The sequence below is a fragment of the Lagenorhynchus albirostris genome, chromosome 6, assembly GCF_949774975.1.
Source record: "Lagenorhynchus albirostris chromosome 6, mLagAlb1.1, whole genome shotgun sequence".
Lineage (NCBI taxonomy): Eukaryota > Metazoa > Chordata > Mammalia > Artiodactyla > Delphinidae > Lagenorhynchus > Lagenorhynchus albirostris.
This window is the reverse complement of record NC_083100.1, coordinates 33,394,931-33,422,774: the sequence shown is the minus strand read 5'-3', so window position 1 is coordinate 33,422,774 and position 27,844 is coordinate 33,394,931. Positions and strand designations below refer to the sequence as shown.

Here is a 27,844-nt window from a genome sequence, read left to right as displayed (position 1 = left end):
TATGCACCATACAGGAATATCAAGTTTTTAAAAAAAACAACACTGGGTATTTAAAAAGGTATTGTGGCCTTAATTAAATCCTTAATTCAGAAGGCACTTCAGTAACTTTCAGGGCTTCAAAGTCATGATCGTCATCACAGTACTAAAGAAAACATGTGTACCATGTACAAACAATAATTTCCAGTATTATGCAAGAAAACCTCATGTTTTAAGCATTTTCTTTTTTCCTTCTGTACAATTAAAAATAAAATGAAAAAAATGAACATTGGTACGGTTTTTACAAATATTTTGTTTATTTTAATGAAGCTGGTACAGACAATGTCCATTTAAAACCCATATCCCAGGCCAAAAAGTACAAATAAAGTCAAAAAGAGCAGCGTTCTGCTGTATACACTTCTGCATGAATAACTTTAACTGCTAATGAAAATTAGAACTTTTCTGGGATCTTCTGACAAGATTTTTCTTTCATCTTAAAATGCTTTCTCTTCAGTGAAGCCATCTTTGGAGTTAGTCATTATTTTCACCACCTCTGTCACCTTGACTCCAACCTGATATTCCTCTTCTTTTGGTCCAGACCCTCAGATTTTAAAAGTAGCTTCAAGTTAAGGAAAGGTCATTTTTCCACAGTTCAGTTCTCTGAAAAACTTCCATCTCCCACTGAAAGTCACAGTCCAGGAGTGAAGCAATCACATGCTAGAACTTCAGGGCCAATTGGAAAGTCATTATGAACACTCGCATTAGTCAATCTTATTTATCACAAGCCTGTAAATGCACAGTCCTGGAAAAGGCGGCCTCTCTGTGCACACACATAATTTTTAAAAAGGAGAGGGCGATATGAATGGGGCTGAGGTTTGATCACCAAAAATCAGCACAATGAAAACAAACAATAATGAATAATGGGCACTAGAATTCAAATTACCAGATGTTCTAAAGAGATGGGGTGCCAGTTTTCAATTCTGTTTTGAACACCACATTACAAAAGAACTATTTTTAAAAATAAAAAAGGATTAAGGGAAAAGAAAAAATAAAAATATCTAAATTGTTGAACGACCCCCTGTTTGTTCCTGATAAACTTCAATCACATCTTCTTCCTCCATTCCCAACTGTAAGAGAAAAGAAAAGTGTTAGTAGTACAATATAAAAGTACTATTTTTTTTAATTGGCTGCAATTATGTGGCCACTGTTTTAAAGTGCAAAAAGATACAAAAGTAATCCATAGTTATCCTGTTCTAAAATGAAGAATACTGTTTCCAGGCTTCCCTGGTGGCGCAGTGGTTAAGAATCCGCCTGCCAATGCAGGGGACACAGGTTTGAGCCCTGGTCCGGGAAAATCCCACATGCCGCAGAGCAACTAAGCCCATGCACCGTGACTACTGAGCCTGTGCTCTAGAGGCCGTGAGCCACAACTACTGAGCCCACGCACAACTACTGAAGCCCGCACGCCTAGAGCCCATGCTCCGCAACAAGAAAAGCCACCGCAATGAGAAGCCCGTGCACCGCAACGAACCCACTCGCCACAACTAGAGAAAGCCCGCACACGGCAACGAAGACCCAACGCAGCCGTAAATAAATAAATGAATTTATTAAAAAAAAAAAAAAAGAATACTGTTTCTTTTAATCTAAAGAACAGAGAGGGGGACTTCCCTGGTGGTCCAGTGGTTAAGACTGTGCTTCCAATGAAGGGGCATGGGTTCAATCCCTGGTCAGGGAACTAAGATCCCATATGCCGCATGGCGCAGCCAAAACAAAACAAAACAAACAAACAAACAAGTTTGCTTTGTTTTGTTTTGTTTTTCTTTGTCGTATGCGGGCCTCTCACTGTTGTGGCGTCTCCCGTTGCGGAGCACAGGCTCCAGACGCGCAGGCTCAGAGGCCATGGCTCACGGGCCCAGCTGCTCCGCGGTATGTGGGATCTTCCTGGACTGAGGCACGAACCCGTGTCCCCTGCATCGGCAGGCAGACTCTCAACCACTGTGCCACCAGGAAAGCCCAAAACAACCAAGTTTTAAAGAACAGAGAGGTATATCTTTTCCTCTGATACTATGTCTATGTAGTCATTCATGTTATTTTGCTGAGCCAACTTCACGTCCCAGTTTATTCACCATATAAAATTTAAGTGTTTCTGAAAAGTACCTTAAGGGAGTTTTAAATCTAATCAAACATGTATATAATAGTTTAAATGATAGTTTGATGGCATATTTTCTAAAACGCATTTTACTTCTAGATGTAATTACTTGATAGAATCTCTTTCAAAAAACCTGATCTCACTTTGAAATATATGTGGTTTTAGTTAGAAAAATACTGCCTAAGGATTCATTTCTAAGTGGTTTGCTTTGTCATCTACAATTCCTTCTGGCATATAACTATTATTTTCTTTGATAGTAACCACTCAATGAAGAAAACTTACTATACTTCTACTCTTATTTGACACCTCCAATTGTATAAGCTAGATTTTTCAGACCAGTCCTTCTCAACTCTTACAGAAAAGGAAAGGAAAAGAAGAAGAAAAAAGACCCTTTAAAATGCCTTATACAGAACATTAAGCAAGTATAAGCAATTAAGTTGTTTATTTTAATGTGCTTTTTATGCATTGAAATATTCTGGAATTTTTTCCTAAAAGACATTATTAATAATGGTTGCCTCTGAGAAATGGGAATGAAGAGATATCTAAAGTGTATTTTCCATTTTATATACTTTGGTAGTTTGGTTTTCTAATATGTTTATTTATTTTTAACACAAGTATTCTTTATTTAAAAAATAAAAGAGTACATAGGGGGCTTGGTGTGGCATAGAAACCCAGGTGTTACACTCAGTGAGGCTTGCAAAGGACTGTAAATCTGTTGATTCTGATGTGCAGACAGAGTTAAGGAGCACTGTTAACAGGCAGACTGAAGACAAAAACTATCACTGTTTCCAATGAACTATAGTGGATCACAAAAGAAATTAAAAATAACATTTCAAAGGAAAGTCCAAGATCAGTATTTTATAGGTGACAATTTTGTGCTGAATTACAAAATGTGAAAATTAAAATATGCTAAGGGGGCTTCCCTGGTGGCGCAGTGGTTGAGAGTCTGCCTGCCGATGCAGGGGACACAGGTTCGTGCGCCGGTCTGGGAAGATCCCACATGCCGCGGAGCGGCTGCGCCCGTGAACCATGGCCACTGAGCCGGCGCGTCTGGAGCCTGTGCTCCACAACAGGAGAGGCCACAACGGTGAGAGGCCCGCATACGGCAAAAAAAAAAAAAAAAAAAAAAAAATTAAAATATTCTAAGAAATCTAAAAATAAAACATAGACTTAAGTGGATTTAGAAATTTTTTAAAGTGATTAATTGGCTCTAGTATTATGGGTATCTTGATTGTGATAGACATATGAATATTAAAATAATTATTAATTAAAGAGGCTATTAAAATTTAATTTTAATTGCACATATAGCCTGGTAAATACTGCAAGGACTAAAATTCCAAACATTACAAGGAACCTTTAAATCAGGAAGGCAGCACATGTCCTCAAACTATGGAGAATATGAAGCCATCAGCTTTAAGGAGTACATTAGCAGAGGGACTTCCCTGGTGGCACAGGGGTTAAGAATCTGCCTGCCAATGCAGGGGACACGGGTTCAATCCCTGGTCCAGGAAGATCCCACATGCTGCAGAGCAACTAAGCCCGTGTGCCACAACTACTGCACCTGTGCTCTAGAGCCCGCAAGCCACAACTACTGAGCCTGCGTGCCTAGAGCCCATGCTCCACAACAAAGATAAGCCACCACAATGAGAAACCCATGCACCGCAACGAAGAGTAGCCCCCCGCTCGCCGCAACTAAAGACCGCGAAGACCCAACACAGCCAAAAATAAATAAATTTAAAAAAAAAAGTAATACATTAGCAGAGATGAGTAAACAACAGTACAAAGAGGTCACTCCCTAAATACCTACTCTCTCCCACTGCCCCATTATTCTTCTTCTAAGAAGATAAATCTCTTAATGATAGTGAGGGAGGTGTCACTAAAATGTATTAAGTATCTTCTGTGTTGCAGAGATTATGCCAAGCTAGGACAGGGAAAATACAACATGAGTTTGGAATATCTTGTGCCAGACAGTAAGGAAGTACTTAAGAAAGTGCGTAGATACTAAACCTACAGGGAAAAGTTTGATGAGAAAAAGGATAGTCACATAGTTTCAAAGTATGTGCCCACAAATTACTCAATTAAAACAGGAAAAATAGTAACTACACAGTAAAGGAAAAAGACAACTGTTAAACTCAATGATAAGGGACTTCAGATACTCCAGATATTATGCCCTGAGAAAGACACATCACCATTTATGTAGTATTCCAGCCCAAAATACATAATCCGACTCTAGTCATGAAGAAACAGAACAGCCCAAATTGAGAGACTTTTTAGAAAATACCTGGTTTGTATTCTTCAAAAATGTAAATGTCATGAAGACAAAGACAGGCTGAAGAACTGTTCCAAATTAAAGATAATTAAAGAGACCCCTAAATAAAATATGTTGATACTGAACTGGATCCTGTGACAAGGGAGAAAATTTATTATAAGAGGCATAATTGGGACAGATGACAAAATTAGGTTGAAGACTAAAGTTTTCTAACAGTGTTAAGTGTCCTGAATTTTATTAACAGTACTGTGGTTATGTAAAAGAATATACTTATTCTTAAGAAATACACACTAAAATATTTAGTAAATGGCATGGTGCATGCAACCCACTCCCAAGTGGTTTGGATGATATATACATATATATACACACGCATATATTATATGTGGGGGGAGGGGAATAATAAAGCATAGGTAGCAAAATGTTAAAAACTGGTGAATCTAAGCGGAAAAGAGTACAGTTTTTTGGACTATTCTTGCAAATTTTCTGTAAATTGAAAATTATTTCAAAATAAAAACTTTCTAAAGAGACGGAGAGGTGTCAAAAAGGAAAGACGCCAAATTGAAGGGGTCCCCACTGGCCAATATCTAAAGAACGTCATTATTCACACAGTTTCAAAGTATCTCCCCACAAATTACTTATTAATTACAAAAGAAAATGATAACTTTACAATGGATAAGAAATCTGGCAGTTACCATCTTAACTACATGACCGAAGTTAATATTACCCATAGCAGGACAAATGGACATCATCTAACTCCTGATACGATGCACTCAGAATTTCACAGCTTCACTCTGTGCTACTGCTACCAAAAATGCAAAACTGAATCTAATCATGAGGAAACAACAGACAAACCCAAATTGAAGGCCATTCTAAAATATAGCTGGCCTGAATTCTTTTAAAAAATGTCAGTGTGATGAAAAACGAAGACTGAGTAACTGTTCCACATTAAAGCTAAGAGGCATGATAACTAGTTAGAATGCATATCCTGGATGAGATCCCAGGTCAAGTTAAAAAAAAAAAAAAAAAAGGGAGGGCGCTATAAAGGACCTCACTGAGACAGATGGTAAAATCAGACTATTTTGATTGTATATTCAATTACAGTATTGTATCAAGGTTAAATCACTTAAATTAGATAATTTAACTGTGGCTCTTAGGAGAACAATAACACTGAAATATTTAGGGATAAAGGGCCCATATCAAATGGCCCACCAATAATGATAATCTGTATATACAGAGAGAACAAAAAAGCAAACATAGCACAATGTTAATAACTGGTGCATCTAGGAAAAAGGTTATAAAGGAGAATATTATACTAGTCTCATAATTCTGTAAGTTTGAAATGTTTTTAAACCAAAAAACTAATAATAACCATACACTGTTCCCACTATCAGAAATATCAAAAATGTTATTTTGTATTTGGAGGGGGGAATCTGTGTAAATATAAATACACACATTCTCTCTCACACTTTATTACTTTCAGATGCCTGGGGGGTGGCAGTGGGATGGGAATAGAGAGGGTGGAATATATAAACAGAGAAAACAGTCCATACATACAATAACACAAATAAAGGCACAGAAGCATTAAAAAATGTAAACCAAGATGATAGAGCCAACTATGTTAATATACACTAAGCTTCTATATTAAGTTCTCAAAATGCGTCAAAAGTCAAAATTGAACTGTGAAGGTCACCATCACCATGAAAATGTACCAGAAATCTGCCAAATTTGAGGCATCCTCAAAAAGACGTAGTATGTGCCTTATGACAAGTTCAGTACTCATTTTCTACTTTCTACCTCTCTTTTTACAGGCACTTTTTGAAGGCAATACAAGGGAAGTTCAACTCAAAAGATTATTTTTCTCTTTGACAAATGATATACCAGTTAAATCAGAGAATATTCAAGAAAAGGACAGTTTAATGGTACCAGTGAACCAAATCATTCAATGCAGAATTTAAAATATGCCTTGAATCAGAGAAGAAATTATACTCACTTCTTTTGGAGTGTGATTATCAGCAATTCTCTGACCTTCAAAGAGAAACCTGAGTGAATTCATGGGAACTCCCTAAAAAGGTAGAAAACATACAAATATACAAATCTTAGAAGAGATAACAGGTACTTTGATGCACAAAAACCAAATATGAAAGTTTCAACAGAATATGTAGAACATAATAAAACTAGAGAGCTAATTCTATCATAATTATCATTTACTGAGTACCAACTATTTGCTAGGCACTCCCTGTACCAAGTATTTTATAAACATAATCATAAATTTTCATCACAACAGCCCTGGAAGGTAGGTATTATCACGTTACCTTCATTTCACAGCTAGGGAATCCAAGGTATGGAGAAGGCACACAAGCTAGCCAAGAACTGAAGGCTAAATCTGCTCCTAAGCCTGTGCATTCTTAACTACTATTCTATATAGCTTCCTCTCAAATCTGTAGGCTAACATAAAGATAAAGTCAGATATTGGATGAGCAGCCTCACTAGCTTCCAACTGTACAAGCAAAATTGGTTTTTAAACAGATTAAATCATAGAAATTCGGTAAAGCACAGGAGCAAGCCAGATAAACTACAGTAAACCTGTGATGCCATTTACAGCACTATAAATATCACAAAAGGTATTAAAATATATTTTTCTAATCACTTATTCCACAAAAATAGCTAGAAGAGAATAGATGGCTCATTTAAAGAGAAATAACTTCACTAATAAGTACAAATCAAGAATCATTTAGTCCAAAAGTATTAGAAAGTTCTGCTCAATAACGAATGTGTTAAGATTTTCACTGTTTCAATACAATACTATCCCAAAAACATCCAAAAAGATTCAAACTATCTTCCAATATGTACTATACTTAAATATATGAGACCTTGCAAACTTACCCTGTATTTGGTTTTAAACTATTTTTTGTGTTTTTTTTGGCCACGCTTCCGGGATCTTAGTTCCCCGACCAGGGATTGAACCTGGGAGCAGTGGAAGAGCCAAGTCGTAACCACTGGACCACCAGGAAATACCCTGGTTTTAAATTATTTCCAGGGTTGGGACTTCCCTGGTGGCGCAGTGGTTAAGAATCCACCTGCCAATGCAGGGGACACGGGTTCAATCCCTGGTCCGGGAAGATCCCACATGATGTGGAACAACTAAGCCCGTGCGCCACAACTACTGAGCCTGCACTCCGGAGCCCACGAGCCACAACTACTGAAGCCTGCAAGCCTAGAGCCTGTGCTCCACAACAAGAGAAGCCACTGCAAAGAGAAGCCTGCACACCGCAACGAAGAGTAGCCCCTGCTCGCCACAACTAGAGAAAGCCCACATGCAGCACCAAAGACCCAAAGCAGCCATAAATAAATAAATAAATAAATAAAAATTATTTCCAGGGTTATGTTAAAAATAAACATGACTGGGCTTCCCTGGTGGCACAGTGGTTGACAGTCTGCCTGCTGATGCAGGGGACACAGGTTCGTGCCCTGGTCCGGGAAGATCCCACATGCCACGGAGCGGCTAGGTCCGTGAGCCATGGCCACTGGGCCTGCACGTCTGGAGCCTGTGCTCCGCAACAGGAGAGGCCACAACAGTGAGAGGCCCGCTTACCGCAAAAAAAAAAAAAAAAAAGAATAAACATGACTGACAAGAGTGGAATATTCTTTGATTTTAACTTTGATTTTAATAGGATCTTTCAAAAAAGAAATATCTTATGCTGAAGTCAAAAAAGTTTCTATAGAAACCAGTCTATAAAATCAAAATGGAAAGATGATTCAATCTCTCTCTATTGGGTAATTATTCCATACTTCAGATATACTGAGTGTCCCATTCCTCGTATATCAGCAAATATAAGAAAAAAATTATCAAGCCTCTGTGAAATGAGTATAGAAACTTCTAAAGACTGTAGACTCTGAAGCATAAAAAAGAAAGCTAGAAATTATACTAACTTGATGTTATATTATCTCCCCAAACCTAGCACCTTCAATTCTGGATCAGTTTAGTTTTCACTTTTGCACTGTGTTTTCTCAATAATCAACTCTCTCATTTACAGATGAGGTAAAAAGACCATATAATTTTCTTCAGAGTTGTTGTCAACAGTAATTGACAATGTATCCAAGTACCTACTAGCATACTGCACTTCATACGTTCGTTTCCAATTTTAGCTCCCGTCATTATGACAAATGTGAGCTAGTTGAGCCCCAATTAAAAGACTTTACTGAGCATAACAATTAATATCAAAAACAGAAAAAGGGAATTCCCTGGCAGTCCAGTGGTTAGGACTCTGCGCTTTCACTGCCAAGGACGCAGGTTCAATCCCTGGTCAGAGAACTAGGATTCCACAGTCCACGCAGAGTGGCCAAAAAAAACCAAAACAGAAACAAATATTTATTGTTTTACTTATCCTAACACCTAGATGATCTCTTTCTTCTTGCAAAGTCCTAACCGTTAGACCACCAGAGAAGTCTCAAAGGATTACTTTTCTTTTGACAAGAAAGAAAAATTAATGATATATAAAGCACTGAATTTAATATTATAACATACAAACCTGTCTTTGACAGTATGATTCTTTGAGTTTCTTGAGATGTGTTGTCATTTTCACTTTGAAGTGAATCTCACTGCTATCCTACGGAGATATGAGGGAAAAAAGTCACTCTCTGTGTAAGCTATTTGCTTTGCTTGAAACAAATTATTTAATTACACATATACTACAAATAGAAATGTATACCTTGTCTCCTATATTTTCCCACCAAAATATTCTTTTTAGCATTCCTAACAGGTTTATTAAAATACTCTAATCATCCTCAAAGTTGCTATATACCCATTTCAAAATAAATTTAATAAAACGAACATAAAGATAATCTGTTTGAGGTGTTATAATTAGCAGCATAAGTAAAAGTATGTATGTGAAAGAATGCATTCCTTCAGAACTGCATGCCTATTCTGTTTTCAAAATGAAAATGTGAACTGTCACAAACTCCCAAAGGCAACTCAAAACAAAAAGTACCCCCACAACTGAAGTGTCACTGAAGACGGTAAAACCTACAAAAGGGACGTAGACCACAAAATAACAGACACTTACTCCTGCCATAAAAAGTCACCACACAGAGTCTGGCTTCTCTTGCATGAGTGAAATGAGTCAGTCAAATTGATATATGGGATCACAGATAATTTTTTTCTACCCAGACTGTCAAGTAAACTACCAGGCAACCATCAGAAAAAAATACTGGCACTTGCGTACTGTAAAAATTTCAAAGCCAATCCTAATGATTACATATCACATTCACAAATACGCGTTAGTGGAAGTTGCATGTTTTGTTTGTAACTATAATTTTTTTTAATTAATTATTTGTTTATTTTTGACTGTGTTGGGTCTTTGTTGCTACGCGCAGGCTTCCTCTAGTTGCGGCGAGCAGGGGCTACTCTTCGTTGCCATGCGCGGGCTTCTCATCGCGGTGGCTTCTCTTTGCTGTGGAGCACGGGCTCTAGGCGCATGGGCTTCAGTAGTTGTGACACGTGGGCTCAGTAGTTGTGGCTTGTGGGCTCTAGAGCACAGGCTCAGTAGTTGTGGTGCACGGGCTTAGCTGCTCTGCGGCATGTGGGATCTTCCTGGACCAGGGCTTGAACCCGTGTCCCCTGGATTGGCAGGCGAATTCTTATCCACTGCACCACCAGGGAAGCCCTGTAACTATAATTATCTTTAAAAATAACAGGGAAATCCCTAGCAGTCTAGTGGTTAGGACTCAGCGCTTTCACTGCAGGGGCTGGCTTCAACCCCTGGTCAGGGAACTAAGATCCCGTATGCTGTGAGGTGTGGCCAAATTTTTTTTAATTTATAATAAATAAATAAATACAAATTCTTGTCCTATGTATAATTTCACAAACAGACAAAATTTCTAGAGCAATACGTCACACCATAAGCTAAAATCAGTTCCAGATGAATTAAAGAGCTAACATTAAAAAAATTTTTAATATTTTCTGTTCTTCTTAGGGAGAGACTTTTTCCCTAATCTTGACACTGGGAAATCCTTATTTTAAAGCAAGATTTAAACTCAGAAACCACTAAAAAAAAAAAAAAAAAGGAGATTGATAAATGTGACTTAATAAAAACATAAACCATCTATACAGTAAGAAGCACCACAAAAGTTAAGAGACCCTGAAGAAAATATTCACAACATATATAACAGACAAGAAAAATCAAGAAAATATAAAGCACTCCTACAAATCAGTAATTGTTAAAAAGGTACTCCATGGCATAGGACAAACATACACAGGCGTACCTCATTTTATTGCACTCTGCTTTATTGCATTTTGCAGATACTATGTTTTTTTACAAACTGAAGCTCTGTGACAAACCTGAGTTGAGCAGGTCTACTGGCACCATTTTCCCAATAGCATTTGCTCATTTCGGGTCTCTGTGTCACATTTTGGTAATTCTCTAAATATTTCAAACCCTACCCCTGCAAAAAAAAGGCTCACTGAAGGCTCAGATGATGGTTAGCACTTTTCAGCAATAAAGCGTTTTTTAACTAAGGTATGTACATTGGTTTTTTTAGACAAAGTGCTATTGCACACTTAAACTACATTATAGTGTAAACATAACTTTCAGATGCACTGGGAAACAAAAAATCCATGTGATCCGCTTTATTGCAGTGGTTTGGAACCAAACCCGCATGTCTCTGACGTATGCCTGTAAATCAGTGGAATAAAATTGACAGCCCAGAAGTAAACCCATATATATCTATGGTCAATTGATTTTGACAAAGATGTCAAGCAATTCAATGTGAAAAGGACAGACTTTTCAATCAATGGTCTGGGACAAATAGATAGCCACATGCAAAAGAAAGAAGTTAGACTCTTCTTCAAACTCATACAAAAATCATTCATAAAGTACTCAAAATGATCAAAAACTTAATGTAAGAGCTAAAACCATAAAAACCTTAGAAGACTCTATAGATATAAATCTTTGCGACCCTGGATTGGGTAATAGTTTCTTAGATATGACACTAAAATCATAGTAACAAAAGAAAAAATAAATTCAATTCATCGAAATTAAAAACTGTTTCTGCAAAGGACACAACCCAGAAAGTGAAAAGACAACCCAAAGATGGGAGAAAACATTTGCAAACCACCTATCTGATAAGGATCTAATATCTTAAATATATATGACGAGTTATTACAACTCAAAAATAAAGACAAGTAATCCAATCTAAAAATGGACAAAAGATCGGAATAGACATTTCTCCAAAGAAGATGTACAAATGGGCAATAAGAACAGGAAAAGATACTCATCATTAACCATCAGGGAAATGCAAATCAAAAACACAAGACACCACTTCACACTCGCTAGGATGACTATTAAAAAAAGACAACAGCAAATATTAACTAGAATGTAAAATAACAAACCTTCATACATTGTCGGTGGGAATGTAAAATGGTGCGGCCACCACTAAAAACAGTTTGGAAGCTCCTCAAAAAGTTTTAAAAAGTTACTACTATATTAGACCCAACAATTCCACTCCTAGATATATAGAGAACTGAAAACATACCCACACAAAACTTACAATGAATGTTAATAGCAATATTATTCATAATAGCCAAAATATGAAAACAACCCAAATGTCCATTAACTGATGAATGGATAACAAACTCGGTATATCATACAATGAAATGTTATTCAGCCATAAAAAGGAGTGGAATACTGAAACACGCTACAATTTGAATGAACCTTGAAAATATTATGCTAAATAAAAGAAGCCAGACACAAAAAGGTCACAAATCATGTAATTCCATTTACATGAAATGTCCAAAATAGGCAAATCCACAAACGCAGAAAGTAAAGTAGATTAGCGGTTACTAGCGGCTGGGGGGAAAGGAAGATGGGGAATTATGCTAATGAATACACCGTGTCTTTTTTGGGGTGATGAAAATGTCCTGGAATCAAATAATGGTAATGGTTGTACAGCCTTGTGAATATACTAAAGCACCTGAATTATACATTTTAAATGATGAATTTATGGTATCTGAATTATATCTTAATAAAAATTTTCAAAATAACATGATCACAGAAAATAGGAAAAGGATATGAACACACGATTAATATAAACGTAATAGGCAAAAAAATTATACCTCATTGATAATCAGAGAAATGCAAAATAAAATGTGTAGCTATTACACTGGCCCAAAATTGAAAGACTGCTAATATCCCATGTTTCAGAGAATGTGGGGAAATGGTACTCTCATGCTTCCATGGTGAGTGTCTACTAGTTCTTTCTTTTGTCCCTTAAAAAAAAACTATGAACATGCATTCCTCCAATAATTTTCAGCTAAACTTTAATTATCTGTTAACATCTCAAAAAGAGTCAATAAGATACAGGCCAGAGTCTGTAGAAATAAGGTGCCAAGAAGGAGAAAGGGGTAAAGAAAAGGCCTGAGAGGCCCTTTGGTTTAAGGGTCCTAGCATTATCACTCAAGAGAAGTCGCTATATTTGCCACCGAAGCATGCTAACCAAGAAAAAAGTTTTATTAGAAGAAATTAAGGTGATCTATATCTGCCTAGCAGAGCAATTAAGAAAACAGTATCACCCTCTTCTGCCTCCAACAGATGCATATGTAGTAAATGAATCGCCATTTTTAAATAACTTGCCTTAGTTAAATCATTTTCTCTGTGTGTCAGAAATCATTCACACATTCCGGGGTCAAAAGAGAAAAATAATGAAACTCACCTGTCCGATGACTTTGAGTTTAATATATTCTCCTTCCTTCTTATCCCCCAAGTCCTCAGTTGAAGGTTTTGCCTCCTGAAAGAAAAGTACATATAAAGATAAAAGTTCCTATATGCTATTTTAATTATTCACCCATTACTTTGACTTACGGTACGAAACTTGCCCCTGAAAATACAGCAAGCATTTCTTTGCTCTGCCAGCCAATTAAGCAAAAAAGGTCCTAAGTCAATCACTCTCTCAAACACCGGTTCTAAAGATCACTAAAAATCAAGAAAGAAGTCTCTTTTACTATAAAAATCCTATAGTAATGGTTCTAAAACTTCACTGAGCATCAGAATCACCTAAAGTACTTGTTAAAAGACTGCTGGGCCTCATACCCAGTTTTTTATTCAGTAGGTCTGGGGTAGGGCTGTAATATACATTTCTAATTAATTACCAGGTGGTGCTATTGCTGCTACACAAAGGAACAACCTGGAAACCATTATCTTCAGTCAACTCCTATTAGTCATAGGAAGCTCTTCTCCATGAATCCTTAACCAAACATGTTGAATCCAAGATTATTTTCTCACAACCTACTGGGAGAAGTTAACTACTCCAATTACAAAACTGTACTAAGAAACATAAATTAATCATATTAACATAAGCAAAGTCTATTTAGAAAGGAAAATCAAATAGCAAAGTATTGGCCTAATGTAGTCTTGAGTCAAAACAAATCAGTTTTGTATCAGCTATTATTTCAGACTATCTGAAGCAGTATATCTGATTTTAAAAGATTATGCTTGGGTGAAAAAAAAAAATTAGGAGACTTAAACTGGAATAAGAAAAAAGCCCAAACAGAGTAAGTAGTAAAAGGAAAGAGGAGACAGAATTGGAAGACAGAAGAGTATAGCCCTCTTATAAATTATACAATAATAAGATAATTTCAAATGAAGGCATATTGAAAAGAAAATGAAGTTAGAATAAACTAGTTGAAACAACTTTGCCATGAAGTATCTAAGAAAAGTAAGCCATTTTTAGTAAAGGCGTAGCTTGGTAAATTTCAGTCAATGGTGTGATAAAAGTAGCTTTCCCGGGACTTCCCTGGTGGCGCAGTGCTTAAGAATCCGCTTGCCAACACAAGGGACACGGGTTTGATCCTTGGTCTGGGAATATCCCACATGCCACGAAGCAACTAAGCCCCTGCGCCACAACTACTGAGCCTGCACCCTAGAGCCCGTGAGCCACAACTACTGAAGCCCACACACCACAACTACTGAAGCCCATGCGCCTAGAGACCATGCTCCGCAACAAGAGAAGCCACTGCAATGAGAAGCCCGCGCACCACAACGAAGAGTAGTTCCCGCTCGCCACAACTAGAGAAAGCCCATGCGCAGCAATGAAGACCCAACGCAGCCAAAAATTAATTAATTAATTTAAAAAACAACAACAACAAAAAGTAGCTTTCCCATGCACTTTACCTTAGTTTGGCCACCATATTAGTCACTTATTTAAATATATGCTTTTTTATGATTCACAGCAATTTCAAGCTGTTAATCCATGCTTGATAAGAATATAACCAACTATACTGTATTTCAGAAGTAAAGTAACAAGGCCATTACCTGTTTATCTCATACCAGTAAGTGAAAACTAACAAACTCTTTAACATTCAAAATTTATTGAATATATTAAACTAGAAGTAGTAGCTTTTAAATTTAAGATACAGGCTAGAGTCCAGGGAAATGCTTAGATAACAGAACTGACTTCATTAGTGTGAAACCTTGCCTGTTTACCATTCTGCAGTACTTTCAACATTTGCTGACTACCGCATATTATGGCAGCAGGCCAAATTAACCTTCTTTAGTGAGACAGTATTTCACCTGAAAACTAGAAGACTGTCTTCAAACATAGTCTCACAACCACATTTCTATGAATTTATATTCAGTTAACAGTTCCTTCTTCCTTTACATATCTAGAGAGGACAAGGACAGCTTATTCCACGCAGTGAAGGGCAACAAAGAGCAAAGAAGCCCTGAGTCCTCTTTAACTAAGAGAAGGGGTGTTAAGAAGCTTTATAGGAGTTAACCACAAGGAGAAAAACATCCCCCTGCAACCGGAGCAGCAATACATCAGCATAATGGGAGTGATTTTGCTCCAGTGTTTCCTAGACAGGGTAGCTACAGAGGCTACTCAGAACAAAAGAGTTCTTCCCCCTTCTCCAATCCATTGTCCACACTGCTTCAGAACTCTTTCTAAAGCACAGCTTCTCTGACTGCATAACTACCCCTAACAAAAAGTGCTTTAAGGCCTAGAACCAAACTCCGCAGCACCTCATTCAGTTCCTCCATTACCAAGCTCAATTCTCATTTTTCTCTCTCCACTTCCTTTACAAACCAAGGATTTGGTTAAATTGGACTATTTGCTATTCCCTGAACATGTCTATAAACATTCTTCCACCTTCAGCCCTTTGCTGTTCCTGTTTCCTTTACCTGTTATACAGATCCTCTCTCAACCTCTCTTGAAATCATCTCACAAAAATCCATCCCACACATCACCTGAAGTCCAGTATTTAAAAAAACTCTTCCAGGTACCACGGCACCCCTCAACCTTCCAATTGGGATTAATATTTTCCTTTAATGCTCCCATTGGCAATTTATTCATATCCTTTATGGCATTTATTCTCAATTTAAAAACACTCCCCTTTTACTGTCTTCTCAAGGAGTCAGCCTCATCTTTTTCTTCGAACTTCTTATGAGAGTACTCAGCATTTGCTGTTTCCACTTTTACTCTCAACCCACTGTACTCTGGTTTATATCCCACCATTCCACTTGACACTTCTCTCACCAAGGTTACCAGTTCAACTCCTTATTGTTAAACCCAGTGGAAAATTTCAAGTCTCATCTTTAACCAACAGATACTTATGACTTCTTCCTTGAAAACTCTCTACCTTTGGCCTCCAACATTCCATTGTCTCCTCATCCTGACCACTTCCTTAAATGCTGGTGCTCCTCTAGGTTCTATGTCTTTAATCCTCTTTTTCTTCTTCTTCCTGGGTGACCCATAACTCCAACTACCTCTCAGATACTAATGACTCACAACCATCCTCACCAACCTGACAACTTTTCTGAGTTTCACTCATTTTTTCAAGTGCTTGAACATCTATCTCCACTTTGGATGTCCCCATAGGCACCTCAATTTAAGTGTCCAAAACTGAATGAATTATCTCTAACTCCTCTGTTAGCTTTAACTCCTCTTTCTGAAAACCAAAATCAAAAAAAACTACAATTCCTCCTGGATTCCCAATTACAATAAATGGTTACCATACACTCAGCTGCCCACAACAGAAATTTAGTAGTCATCTTTGGCTACTCTTCCTCTCTTAAATCTCACACTTAACCATTCATCATTTTGACAATTATATCTCTTAGTGACTCTCACTCTCTCCATTCCACTGCCTTAGTTCAGGCGCTCATTGTCGCTCATTAGCATTACTGCAATAGCATAACAAATGCCCCAAGTCTAGCTCCCCTCAATTAATTCTTCCCAACTACAACCAGAGCCATTTCTCTAAAATGCAATCTGATCTGCCGAGAACCTTCAGGATTAAGTTCAAACTCCTTAGCCAACATACACTGGTCTTCTGTGGGCTGGTCCCTGCGTAGCAATCCAGCCTTGTTCTCCTACTTCTCCTGCTAATAATATCTTTTGCTCCAGCCACACTGATCTACAATTCCTTAAACATGGCACTCTCTACCTTATCTCCACTATCTCTGTACATGTTAATCACTTCTGCTTGGTATGCCCTTTCCTACCCTATTCGCCTTTCAAGACCACTCAAGCATCGCTTCCTACAAAATGATTTCCCTCATCACCCTCTTAAATGTTCCCATACTGCTTACTTTAATCTTATTATAACATGTTTGCATATCTGCGTCTCCCACCAGATTGAGTTCCTTATTGGCATGCCTTACACTCCTCTGTATTTCTGGTCAAGCACAGTGTTTAGTATATATTTTGAAGATACTCAATACACTTGTTAAATTAACATTTTCTGTGACAGTTTTCTCTGTCTTGACTTCCCTACAAGTTTACAAGGAGAGGGTCCAAGTTTTTCATCTTTATAATCTCTGTAGTGTCAGGCAAATACCAGGCAATTATTTAATGCTGGCTGAATTAAGCTAACAGCACTATTTTCTGTATCATACCACAAAATCTTACTAACGCTTCATACTTCTACTGTATTGACTATACAATAGCCAATACAAACAAAATCCTTTCAGCATTTTATATTCACAGTTGGGAATAAGAGATAATTCACTTCAATTTCATAAGAACATGTGAATACTAGGATTTGAAATTTCCAAAAATAAACTGCCACTTTCCCTAGTCACTCCATTTTGGTGATCTCTTCCCAACTCTGAAGAACTAGAGCAATGTCATCTACACCCACTTGTTTAATAGCCTCATGCTTGCCTAATGCAGTCACCCAACTTTTCATGTGCTATCTTTTTTTTTCTTTTCCTTTGATAAACTAGTCTGGAAAATGAGAAGATCTTGGACAAAAAAGGCCAAAGTTTGTCTCCAGTGATCTTAGTGTCTTTTGTATGCCTTCTTTCCTTCTCTCCCCTGTAAAAAAGCAGCCAATACAGAATGGTATGGCACACTAGTCACAAAACAGTGAAAGCATTCAGCACTGGGTGTGGGACAGTAGGTCATCAGAGAAAAGAGAATCCCAGAGAGGGCTGGTTGATTTGGCTGGAAAGGTTACACAGCCCCCAGAGCAGAAGAAACTGGTAATGTAAAGAAAAGTAAACGTATGTACAAGATCAAAGACAGGAACTGGAAACCTCTAAATTCTCTGGTCTGTGTCATCTAGAGATTAAATCATGGTAACTGGAACAGTAAAAGGAATTTATCAGACACCAGGCACTACCAACTCTTCTTTCCAAGATATAAATTAAACAGCTTAGCAATAGAAGATAGCTGGATCTGAAAAGAAGAACTGGACAGGAAAAGACAGCGAACACAACAATCCTCATTTACAAATGTACAGAATTCAACAGAAGGTTTTTATTGTGCCATTTCAAAGTCAAAAGAACAAGAACTTTGCTAAAAATCACTATGGCAATCAGTATGTTGACAATTCAATCACAGGAAAACAGCACCACACTTAACTACCCCCAATCTGTCAATGACCCTTCCAGTTGTACAAGGATTGTTCATTCTTCTGAAAGAGGGGGGATTCTGGGGAAAACTAAAAATAAAGAATACATTTACTCTTATTTGATGACATTAACAAACCTGTTCAATTTTAAAGGTGGGACAACAGTATCCTGGTTTTGTTAAAAGAAAAAGTCCTTCTCTTTTAGTGATACATATTGAAATACTTGCAGATGAAAAGACACAATGTCTGGGTTGGTTTCAAAATAATGTTATGAAGTGGAGTGGCATCATGCAAATGAAATACGACAGGCCAAGAGATGGGTATATGCGTTCAATTAAATTTTTCCATAACAAAACATTTCATTAAAAATACATTCAAAGTTCCCCAAAATTCTGTTAACCATAGTTCTCACTGTACATCAGTTTATTTCATTTTATTTCCTAATGAAGAAAGCTCAACAAGGATTAAATTGGATGATTCTAGGGCTTCCCTGGTGGCGCAGTGGTTGAGATTCCGCCTGCCGATGCAGGGGATGCGGGTTCGTGCCCTGGTCCGGGAAGATCCCACATGCCGCGGAGCGGCTGGACCCGTGAGCCATGGCCCCTGGGCCTGCACGTCCGGGGCCTGTGCTGCGCAACGGGAGAGGCCACAGCAGTGAGAGGCCCACGTACCGAAAAAAAAAAAAAAAATTGGATGATTCTAATAACTGTATCCATTATTTAAAGATACAAACCCTCGGGCTTCCCTGGTGGCGCAGTGGTTGGCGGTCCGCCTGCTGATGCGGGGGGCGTGGGTTCGTGCCCCAGTCCGGGAGAATCCCACGTGCCGCGGTGCGGCTGGGCCCGTGAGCCATGGCCGCTGGGCCTGCGCGTCCGGGGCCTGTGCTCCGCAGCGGGAGAGGCCGCAGCGGTGAGAGGCCCGCGTACAGCAAAAAAAAAAAAAGAAAGATACAAACCCTCAAATTACAATAAAGTCATCTCCCTCATACTTCAATGGATTTACCACAATTCTAAAAATACACACACACACACACACACACACACACACACACACACATTTTTTCAGTGCATGCTGCCTATGTTCAAATTTAATGAGACAGTACTAGACATGTGAAATAAAACTGACCAGACTTAACTCCGTAACTTGAAGTTAAGTCAAGCTGTCAAGACACTGGGACTTCCGTAAATTTACATTCAACCCTAGAATTGCAGTTAAACACTAAACAAAGACAACTTCTCAGGAACTAAAGATTATAATTGAAAATCCCACTGGTTGGACTTCCCTGGTGGTGCAGTGGTTAAGAATCTGCCTGCCAATGCAGGGGACTCGGGTTCAATCCCTGGTCTGGGAAGATCCCACATGCCGTGAAGCAACTAAGCCGTGCACCACAACTACTGAGCCTGCACGCCACAACTACTGAAGCCCGCGCGCCTAGAGCCCATGCTCTGCAACGAGAAGCCACCGCAATGAGAAGCCTGCACACAACAAAGAGTAGCCCCCGCTCGCTGCAACTAGAGAAAGCCCATGCACAGCAACGAAGACCCAACACAGCCAAAAATAAATGTTTTAAAGTTAAAATATATATATATATATTTATATTTAAGAAAAAAAGAAAAGGAAATCCTGCTGGTTATATAAACCTTACTCTCTGCAGCTAGACTATGGACCTATGCAAAGCCTAGAACAAACTGGCTTCACTGTATCCAAAAGTACTAGCAGGCAGATTTAGAGGTATGGCAGACATTGTTAATTACCTATCCAGGATCCATTTTCCCCTTCTTCCTTACAAAGGGAAGCCTAAATTTGCCAGCCAAAAAAAAGAAAGAAACAAAAAATTCTAATCTTCTCTTATGGCCACATGATGCAGTGCTGGCCATGCAGATAGAAGGTGACATACTTTTTGCTGGTACATACTTTTTGGCATACTTTTATCCTTTGCTCCATCCCTTTCTCCTGCCTGGAACAAGACACAAAGTAACCTTGCCGGCAAGGAGACAAGCATCAGAGTGAAGACACCTGCTAAGGACAGAGGGGAAAGAAGTATGAAGGCATGGTGGAGCTGCCTTACCATCCCTGAACTACTTATGTCTGAATTTCTTGCTTCATTAGAAAAATAAACTGCGAACTTGTTTAACCTACTATATATCAGATTTTCTGTTATTTAGTCCAAAAGCAATCCAAATTGACATAGGAGGTGCTCTAAATAGGTAGCATTTGGCTTATATTAAAAAACAGCTCCTAGAAAACCAGCTCAGTGTGCATCAAAAACAGAATAGATAAGTAAATTGTGGTACAGTCATACAATGGAATGCAATGTAGCAATGGGATTTAACAACATACAACTATACCCAATAATATAGACATATCTCCAAACAATGCTGAGCAAAAGAAGCCATACACTGAAATATATACATACTGTATGATTCCACTTATAAAAAGTTATAATGTATAAAAGCAGGCAAAACTATGTTGGTAGTCAGGACATTCTTTTTTTTTTAATAAATTTACTTATTTTTTTATTTTTTATTTTTTGGCTGAGTTGGGTCTTCATTGCTGCGTGCAAGCTTTCTCTAGTTGCAGTGAGAGGAGGCTACTCTTCGTTGTGGTGCATGGGCTTCTCACTGTGGCTTCTCTTGTTGCGGAGCATGGGCTCTAGGTGCACAGGCTTCAGTAGTTGTGGCACGTGGGCTCAGTAGCTGTGGCTCGCATACTCAGTAGTTGTAGCTCACGAGCTCTAGAGCACAGGCTCAGCAGTTGTGGCGCATGGGCTTAGTTGCTCTGCAGCATGTGGGATCTTCCCGAACCAGGGCTCAAACCCGTGTCCCCTGCACTGGCAGGTGGATTCTTAACCACTGCGCCACCAGGGAAGCCCTGGACAGTCGTTCTTAATCTGGGTGCTGGCTGCATGGATGTGACCAGTTTTTGAAAATTCAGCAAACTGTACATTTATGTACACTTTTTCATATATATATTTATCTTCAGTAAAACCTTTAAAAATATCTGACCCTGGCTATTGAGAACAGCAGGTCCAGCAAACAGAACTCCACCCTTCCTTCCTTCAGGTCTTTTCCTTCAGATTCTCAATAGCTCAGTAAAAGCAATCAAATGCAAAAAGAATGGTCAAAATATAAAAGTATAACAAATACAACATATCTTTAAATAAACTTAAGTCGTGTTGCAGGAATTCCAAATTTTAAACCATAAGACTAAGGTACTCAATAATAGGATCTGTGTGGCCTTACCCACATGACTTTTTTAAAGTAGAATATCAGAATAATCTACAAAAAAAAAACCACACACACAATTTTAATACATTCCAAAATGGGATACCAAACATGACTTAGAGAAAATGGGAGTTCCCTGGTGGTCCAGTGGTTAGAACTCGGTGCTTTCACTGCCTGGGCCCAGGTTCAATCCCTGGTCGGGGAACTGAACTAAGATCCCACAAGCAGCGCAGGATTATTATTATCCATAACAATGGATAATATCCCAATGTCCTGGAAGAAGCAAATGATTCAATTTTGGAGATAACGTTACTAGGTCTATTGCTAATAGAACTAAAGATCCAGAAGGTATGCAAACACATCGTAAAAGGAAAACTACTGCATGACAACCAACCCTTCCTCAATAACAAAACACCATGGGAATTGAAAGAGGAGGAGAAAGATACCTGCTGTTTCACGTTTCTGAGGCAACCTTTCAATTCTAGGGCCTAGAATGCTGCCTGGAACATCAATAAATACTTGTTAAATGAATGAATCTGACCACTCATTCCTTTAAAAACTTTTACTAAGTATTCAGTCACTCTGCTAGGCACTTCAGAAAAAAAGGGTGAATAAACCCTGATTCCTGACCCTGGAAAGCAAACAGTAAAATGCAGAAAGGCACTTAAATAAATGATTACAACACTAAATATATAACCTATAATAGAAACATTCTAACTGGTATGGGGGGCTAATGAGTGTCAATAGATATTTGACAACTGCTTTACAGTTTTGAAATCTGAACTACTCCACTAATCCTGAGTACTCTTTTTTTTTAATTTATTAATTTAATTTATTTATTTTTGGCCGCGTTTGGTCTTCGTTGCTGAGCACAGGCTTTCTCTAGTTGCAGCGAGCGCGGGCTTCTCATTGTGGTGGCTTCTCTTGTTGCGGAGCACGGGCTCTAGGCGCCCGTGCTCTGCAACAAGTAGCTGTAGCACACAGCCTCAGTTGTTGTGGCGTGCAGGCTCTAGAGCACAGGCTCGTTAGTTGTGGCGCACGGGCTTAGTTGCTCCACAGCATGTGGGATCTTCCCGGACCAGGGCTCAAACCTGTGTCCCCTGCATTGGCAGGTGGATTCTTAACCACTGTGCCACCAGGGAAGTCCCCTTCATGAGTACTCTAACATAATAATCATACTCAGTTTTTAAAATACTATTAAATAATGTTCAGGTAACATTTTATTTGAAATGTTTCATTATAATCAATATGTTTGCAACATTTACTAGCAGCACTTCGTATATCTGTCAGAGAGAAGACAGAATACATCATTCCTCTCCTGGGGCATGGAATGTTTAATATATGTATCACTAACTAGATGCTCAAGTCAGCTACAGTATGCAGCTATGTATGTTAATGTATGTATGTATGTTAACTTATTCTTAACATACTTATAAGTATGTTATACTTATTCTATGACATAAATAGTATACATAATTATGAACTTTAATATACACCTAGTTTATCATATTCTCCTGCTATCTCAAGCTAACAGAAAGATCAGCAAACATCAACAACAGAGAGATATAAAGAATGCTGCAGGGAATAACGCTATCCTAACAAAAGAAATACAATTAATGTGGTAGACTAAAGATAACTGCAAATTCTTTGTTACTCTTCCTATTAAGAAATGGAGTTTAGATGCCTTTCCCTTGGTGACTATAGTTAATAATACTGTATTGTATATTTGAAAGTTGCTGACAGTAGATCTTAAAAGTTCTTACCACAAGAAAAATTTGTAACTGGAAGATTGGGATTGACATATATACACTAATGTGTATTAAATGGATAACTAATAAGAACCTGCTGTATAAAAAATTAAATAAAATTCAAAAACAAAAAAAAGAACATTTGTAACCATTGTGGTGATGGATGTTAACTAGACCTATTGTGGTGATCATTTCACAATATATACAAATACTGAATCATTACGTTGTACACCTGAAACTAATATGTTATATGTCACATATATCTCAATAAAAATAAATGCCTTTCCCCTGAATCTGGGCTGGGCTTAGTGATTTGCCTAACCAACAGAATGCAGAAGTGACTTCCAAAGTTAGGTTCTAGAAGGCTTGGGGTTTCCACCCAAGGTTCTCTAGAACACTCTCTTGTGAGCCCTGAGCTTCCATAAGTCTGAATATCCTGGGGTCCCCATGCTCAAGAGAATACATGACGAGAGCACTCACAGAGGCCTTGAGACTATATGAAGAACCCATCCGTTACAGCCCACGGTCATGTGAGTAATCCCAGCAGAGACCCCACACATCAAGGAGCAGTGATGAGCCCAACCCACAGAGCCCTGCCCAAATTGCAAATTTATGGGCAAAACAAGACTTTTGCTTTAAGCCATTACATTTTGAAGTAGTCTGTCAGGTACCAACAGATAACCAGAATTACATAATGCTTCAAAATCCTTGACTAAAGATAAAAGGAGATCATTCAATCAATATCTCTCTCTCTCTCCCTCTCTGCCCGCCCTCTCTCTGAGGTGGGGACGGACAGAGTAAAACTGCTACAACAGATTCAGTCAGCATTTGAAGCAAATCAGTTATCCAATTATTACAAATTAACAGACTTGAATTGAAGAGCTGAAGTCCATGCTGCCTTTCATGATTCTGATATGAAAAAAAAACACTATAAATGTGAATGTAAGGAAGGAAGAAGGAAAAATATTTGTACAAATTACCCTTACCAGTTTGATATTAAACTTCTTGTTCTATGTAAGTGCTCAGTTTTGCTGCAATGCGAAATTAGGCTAAAAGTGAGCACCCAATCAGGTCTCTATTATTGGTTAAAGGCTAGTCCTTCACCTTTTTTGAGGGATCACGTACCCCTTATGAAAGCTATGGATCCTTTCTCCCTAAAAAAATACACATGCACAAATATAACTTCATACAATTTCAGTGGATTTTCAGCCCTTAGGATTCATGATCCTCAGGTTTAGAACCTGTATTAGAGGATTATTCAATAATGGTACACTGGATAATGATGGCATTGTTAGAATTATGAGAAATTATTTCATTCAAATTCCAAAAATAATCATTTTTCATTAGTCAATGGAGAACCCAGCAATTCAAGTCTTGTGTGACTTTAATGTCCACCTTTTTTTTTTTTTTTTTTTTTTTTTTTTTTGCGGTACGCGGGCCTCTCACTGTTGTGGCCTCTCCCGTTGCAGAGCACAGGCTCCAGACACGCAGGCTCAGCAGACCGGGGCACGGCACGAACCCGTGTCCCCTGCATTGGCAGGCGGACTCTCAACCACTGCGCTACCAGGGAAGCCCTGTCCACCTATTTTAACTTGAAATTATTACTCAATTCCAATATCTTAGCACAGACAATAACCTTCTGAGAGATGCCTCCGAAAATACATTGTTCTAAAACAACCTGGTTTATATTGTCTTTTGGGGACAGTGGTTCAGTCTCATGCTGCTGATATGGCACAGTAGTAACTTGGGATTCTTACTCTCACTCATAAGCCTCATCAGGGTAAGAGTTCAGCTTCCTATCTCTTTAAATCCTTAGCATCCCAACACTAAAATTGTACTGGGTCCCGATTATTATTAACAACGACATTGGTCAATCAGCCTAGAGCAACAGTGCTCATACTTTATGGTCACAGGACTCTTTTACACTCTTAAAAATTATTTAGAACCCCATAAAGCTTTTGTGAAGTTGGTTACATCTATTGAGGTTTGCAGTATTAGACACTGAAACTGAGAAATGTTTTATATACATATTAATTCATTTTAAGATAATAAACCCAATATATATTAGCAAATAATGTATTTTTATTAAAAATATTTTTCATGTTGCTATTTATGAAAAAAACTTTTTTTTTTTGGGGCTGCGTTTTGTCTTCGTTGCTGTGCATGGGCTTTCTCTAGTTGCGGCGAGCAGGGCTTACTCTTGATTGCAGTGCACGGGCTTCTCATTGTGGTGGCTTCTCTTGTGGCGGAGCATGGGCTCCAGGCACGCAGGCTTCAGTAGTTGTGGCACACAGGCTCAGGAGTTGTGGCTCGCGAGCTCTAGAGCACAGGCTCAGTAGTTGTAGCGCACAGGCTAAGTTGCTCCGCGGCATGTGGGATCTTCCCAGACCAGGGATTGAACCCATGTCCCCTGCACTGTCAGGCAGATTCTCAACCACTGCACCACCAGGGAAGTCCCGAAAAATTTTAATAATAGCAATATGAAACACTGGTAAGGATATGATGCTACCCTCATTAAATGGTACTGTGTATATAAATCACAATTTCTTGAAAGTAGCAATGAAGCATCAATCTTAAAAAATACATATTTTCAAAACAAAACTAGTAAGAAAAGTGGCATTGTTTTGCATTTTTGCAAATCTCTTCAATGTCTGGCTTAACAGCAGCTGGATTTCCACATCTGCTTCTACTGATACATTTTAATCTGTTGTGATATACCAGGTCATGTCAATCTCTAGAAAACTCCACTGAACACTCATGAAAGAATGACAGTGGAAAAGACAATGTCTTAGTATTATCGTGAAAATTGTTTTGGCCCCAAGGACCCCCTGAAAAGAACCTAAAGAACCTCTGGCCTAGAGGAACCTGTTAGTGTCCTAGGTCCTTTATTTCTTCCTTCAAGTCTCTTTTAAATGACTGGAATTCAAACTGGAGCAATAAATTCTACAATTTACTGTATAATCCCTTCTGTACACTGCTCTTTCATCAGACTATAGTAAATTTCAACAGGCTTCCTAGCCACTTCTGAGCATCAAAATAAAAGGCTGATGAAATTAAGCATTTACACCTGTTCTTTCCTCCCTGGTAACCAAGTGAACAACTATCTAGGGAGACAGTTATAATGCCATTCCCATACCAATTTGGGAATTAATCTAGACTGTTAGTAAGAAGATCCACCCAAAACTAATCTAGATTATGGTTTAACCTTAAAAATATAAATGTACGTTTTGCGCAACAGTACAAATCCACAAAAGCCTCACTTGCTCTCACCAAGTGGTACAAAACTGAACTGGGTTAAAAGCCAAGGGAATAAGTGTGTTAACTTTAAAAGTTCAAGTACATTATGGGGCTGAATGAGAAACAGTTTTCTAGATAATTATCATTAAACAAGCAAAAGGTCCAAAAATACTTTAAAAAGTCAAAGTCGTCTGAGCAAACAAAACAAAGTCCAGACAAAAAACCTATAAAGTAAAAACTAGCCATAAACATGGTTAAATAGAAAAGGATGAGGAAGAAAAACTTACCACATAAAATCAAACACTCCTGATTGAGTGCAAATCCCAAGTAAATTCTTGATATTAACATTCAGATGGAGCACTCTGCTATAACAGGAAGCTTTCTGCAAATGTTTTGCAACTGCTCTACATACACGAAGTTTTCCTATCCTTTTCCTCAAAGGTATCAGTCATCTTCATGTTAACGCCCAGATGAAACGCTTTCTGTTGCTCTAGCAGTTTTGTTCTACTTTGTTTCTTGATTATTCAGAGTTCTCTCTTACAACTGGAGAGCTACTGAACCAATCCCGAGTAAGAAATAGGAAAGTACAAGAAAGAGGCGACAGCTCTGCACACCCACACGGAAAAGGACTCAGAGCAGAGCAGAGACAGCCCGGCCCCAGCTGCAATCCGAACGGAAGGCAGAGCTTTCTAGGTTCCCAGCAACACCAGACAATGTCTCCCTCCCCCCCGCCCCCACTCCAAGACTATCTAAAGACTAAGAACCCAAAAGTGGAGTCCACCCGCTTTTCAGGGCCACGGAGGCTCCGGGGCAGGTAATCTCTCCCGTTACATAACTGGGGCCTAGGGCCCTGCTTTTGCAATGAGTCCTCTGAAGAGGCAGGCACACGGGTTCCCCACGGACCCTCTCGGGAAAGTGGAAGCTGTGCTCTCTGCACCTGGTCGGCCCGGGAGAAAGAAGGGAGACGACTTGAGGCCGCGACCGGAGGCGCTGGGGCACAGGGGGTGATGAGCCAGCCAGGAGAGGGCCAGGGCGGCTCCCGAAGGCCCGCGGCAGGCCCGGGCGTCTCCGGTCCTACTCCACTCCCCTCCCACGCCAGCCCAGTCCCCACCGGCCGCCCCCTCCCCCATTCCGGCTCCCCTCCCCCGCGCCTCCATCCCCGGCCCCAGCCGAGCGGCTGGCGGACGTGCGGAGTAAGGCCTCGGCCACCGCCATCGTATGGCTCCCAGGCCAGTACCTGGTCAGACATGGTGACGGTGGTTTCCCCCGGGGTCTCCGCACAGCAGCGGCCTCGGGTAGGCAGAACCTCGCTCCGGGGTTTACAAATCCGTCTCCCTTCCCCACAGCACAACACCGCGGCGGGAGGCACTTCCGCTACGCCTGGCGTCACTTCCG

General features: G+C 39.1%; 1 protein-coding gene across 5 annotated transcripts; it reads right to left on the bottom strand.

The window, feature by feature from the left end:
• Positions 1-269: 269 nt before the first annotated feature.
• SUMO1 (small ubiquitin like modifier 1) lies at positions 270-27,844 on the bottom strand. Of its 5 annotated transcripts, XM_060152312.1 has the most exons (7): positions 27,687-27,777; positions 24,082-24,121; positions 20,155-20,256; positions 13,101-13,175; positions 8,924-9,001; positions 6,385-6,456; positions 270-1,103 (listed from the first exon to the last, which is right to left on the bottom strand). In XM_060152312.1, the coding sequence occupies exons 3-7, from the start codon at positions 20,182-20,184 to the stop codon at positions 1,035-1,037; spliced, it is 324 nt and encodes a 107-aa protein (XP_060008295.1). In that variant the 5' UTR covers positions 20,185-20,256; positions 24,082-24,121; positions 27,687-27,777; the 3' UTR covers positions 270-1,034. The 5 variants fall into 5 exon arrangements, with proteins under 5 accessions (XP_060008295.1, XP_060008293.1, XP_060008291.1 ...); XM_060152310.1 differs by lacking the exon at positions 24,082-24,121 and having other exon boundaries at positions 20,155-20,259; positions 27,687-27,836; XM_060152308.1 differs by lacking the exon at positions 20,155-20,256 and having other exon boundaries at positions 27,687-27,830.

What these genes read in the sequence shown, in the direction of transcription:
- SUMO1 (XM_060152308.1), bottom strand. Translation starts at nt 24,117, where the DNA reads ATGAAAGGCAGCATGGACTTCAGCTCTTCAATTCAA. An exon ending in ACTTCAGCTCTTCAATTCAA is followed by an intron (nt 13,176 to 24,081) that starts GTCTGTTAATTT and finishes CTTTTCTTTCAG; the next exon opens with GAGGCAAAACCTTCAACTGA. An exon ending in ATAATCACACTCCAAAAGAA is followed by an intron (nt 1,104 to 6,384) that starts GTGAGTATAATT and finishes TTTCTCTTACAG; the next exon opens with TTGGGAATGGAGGAAGAAGA.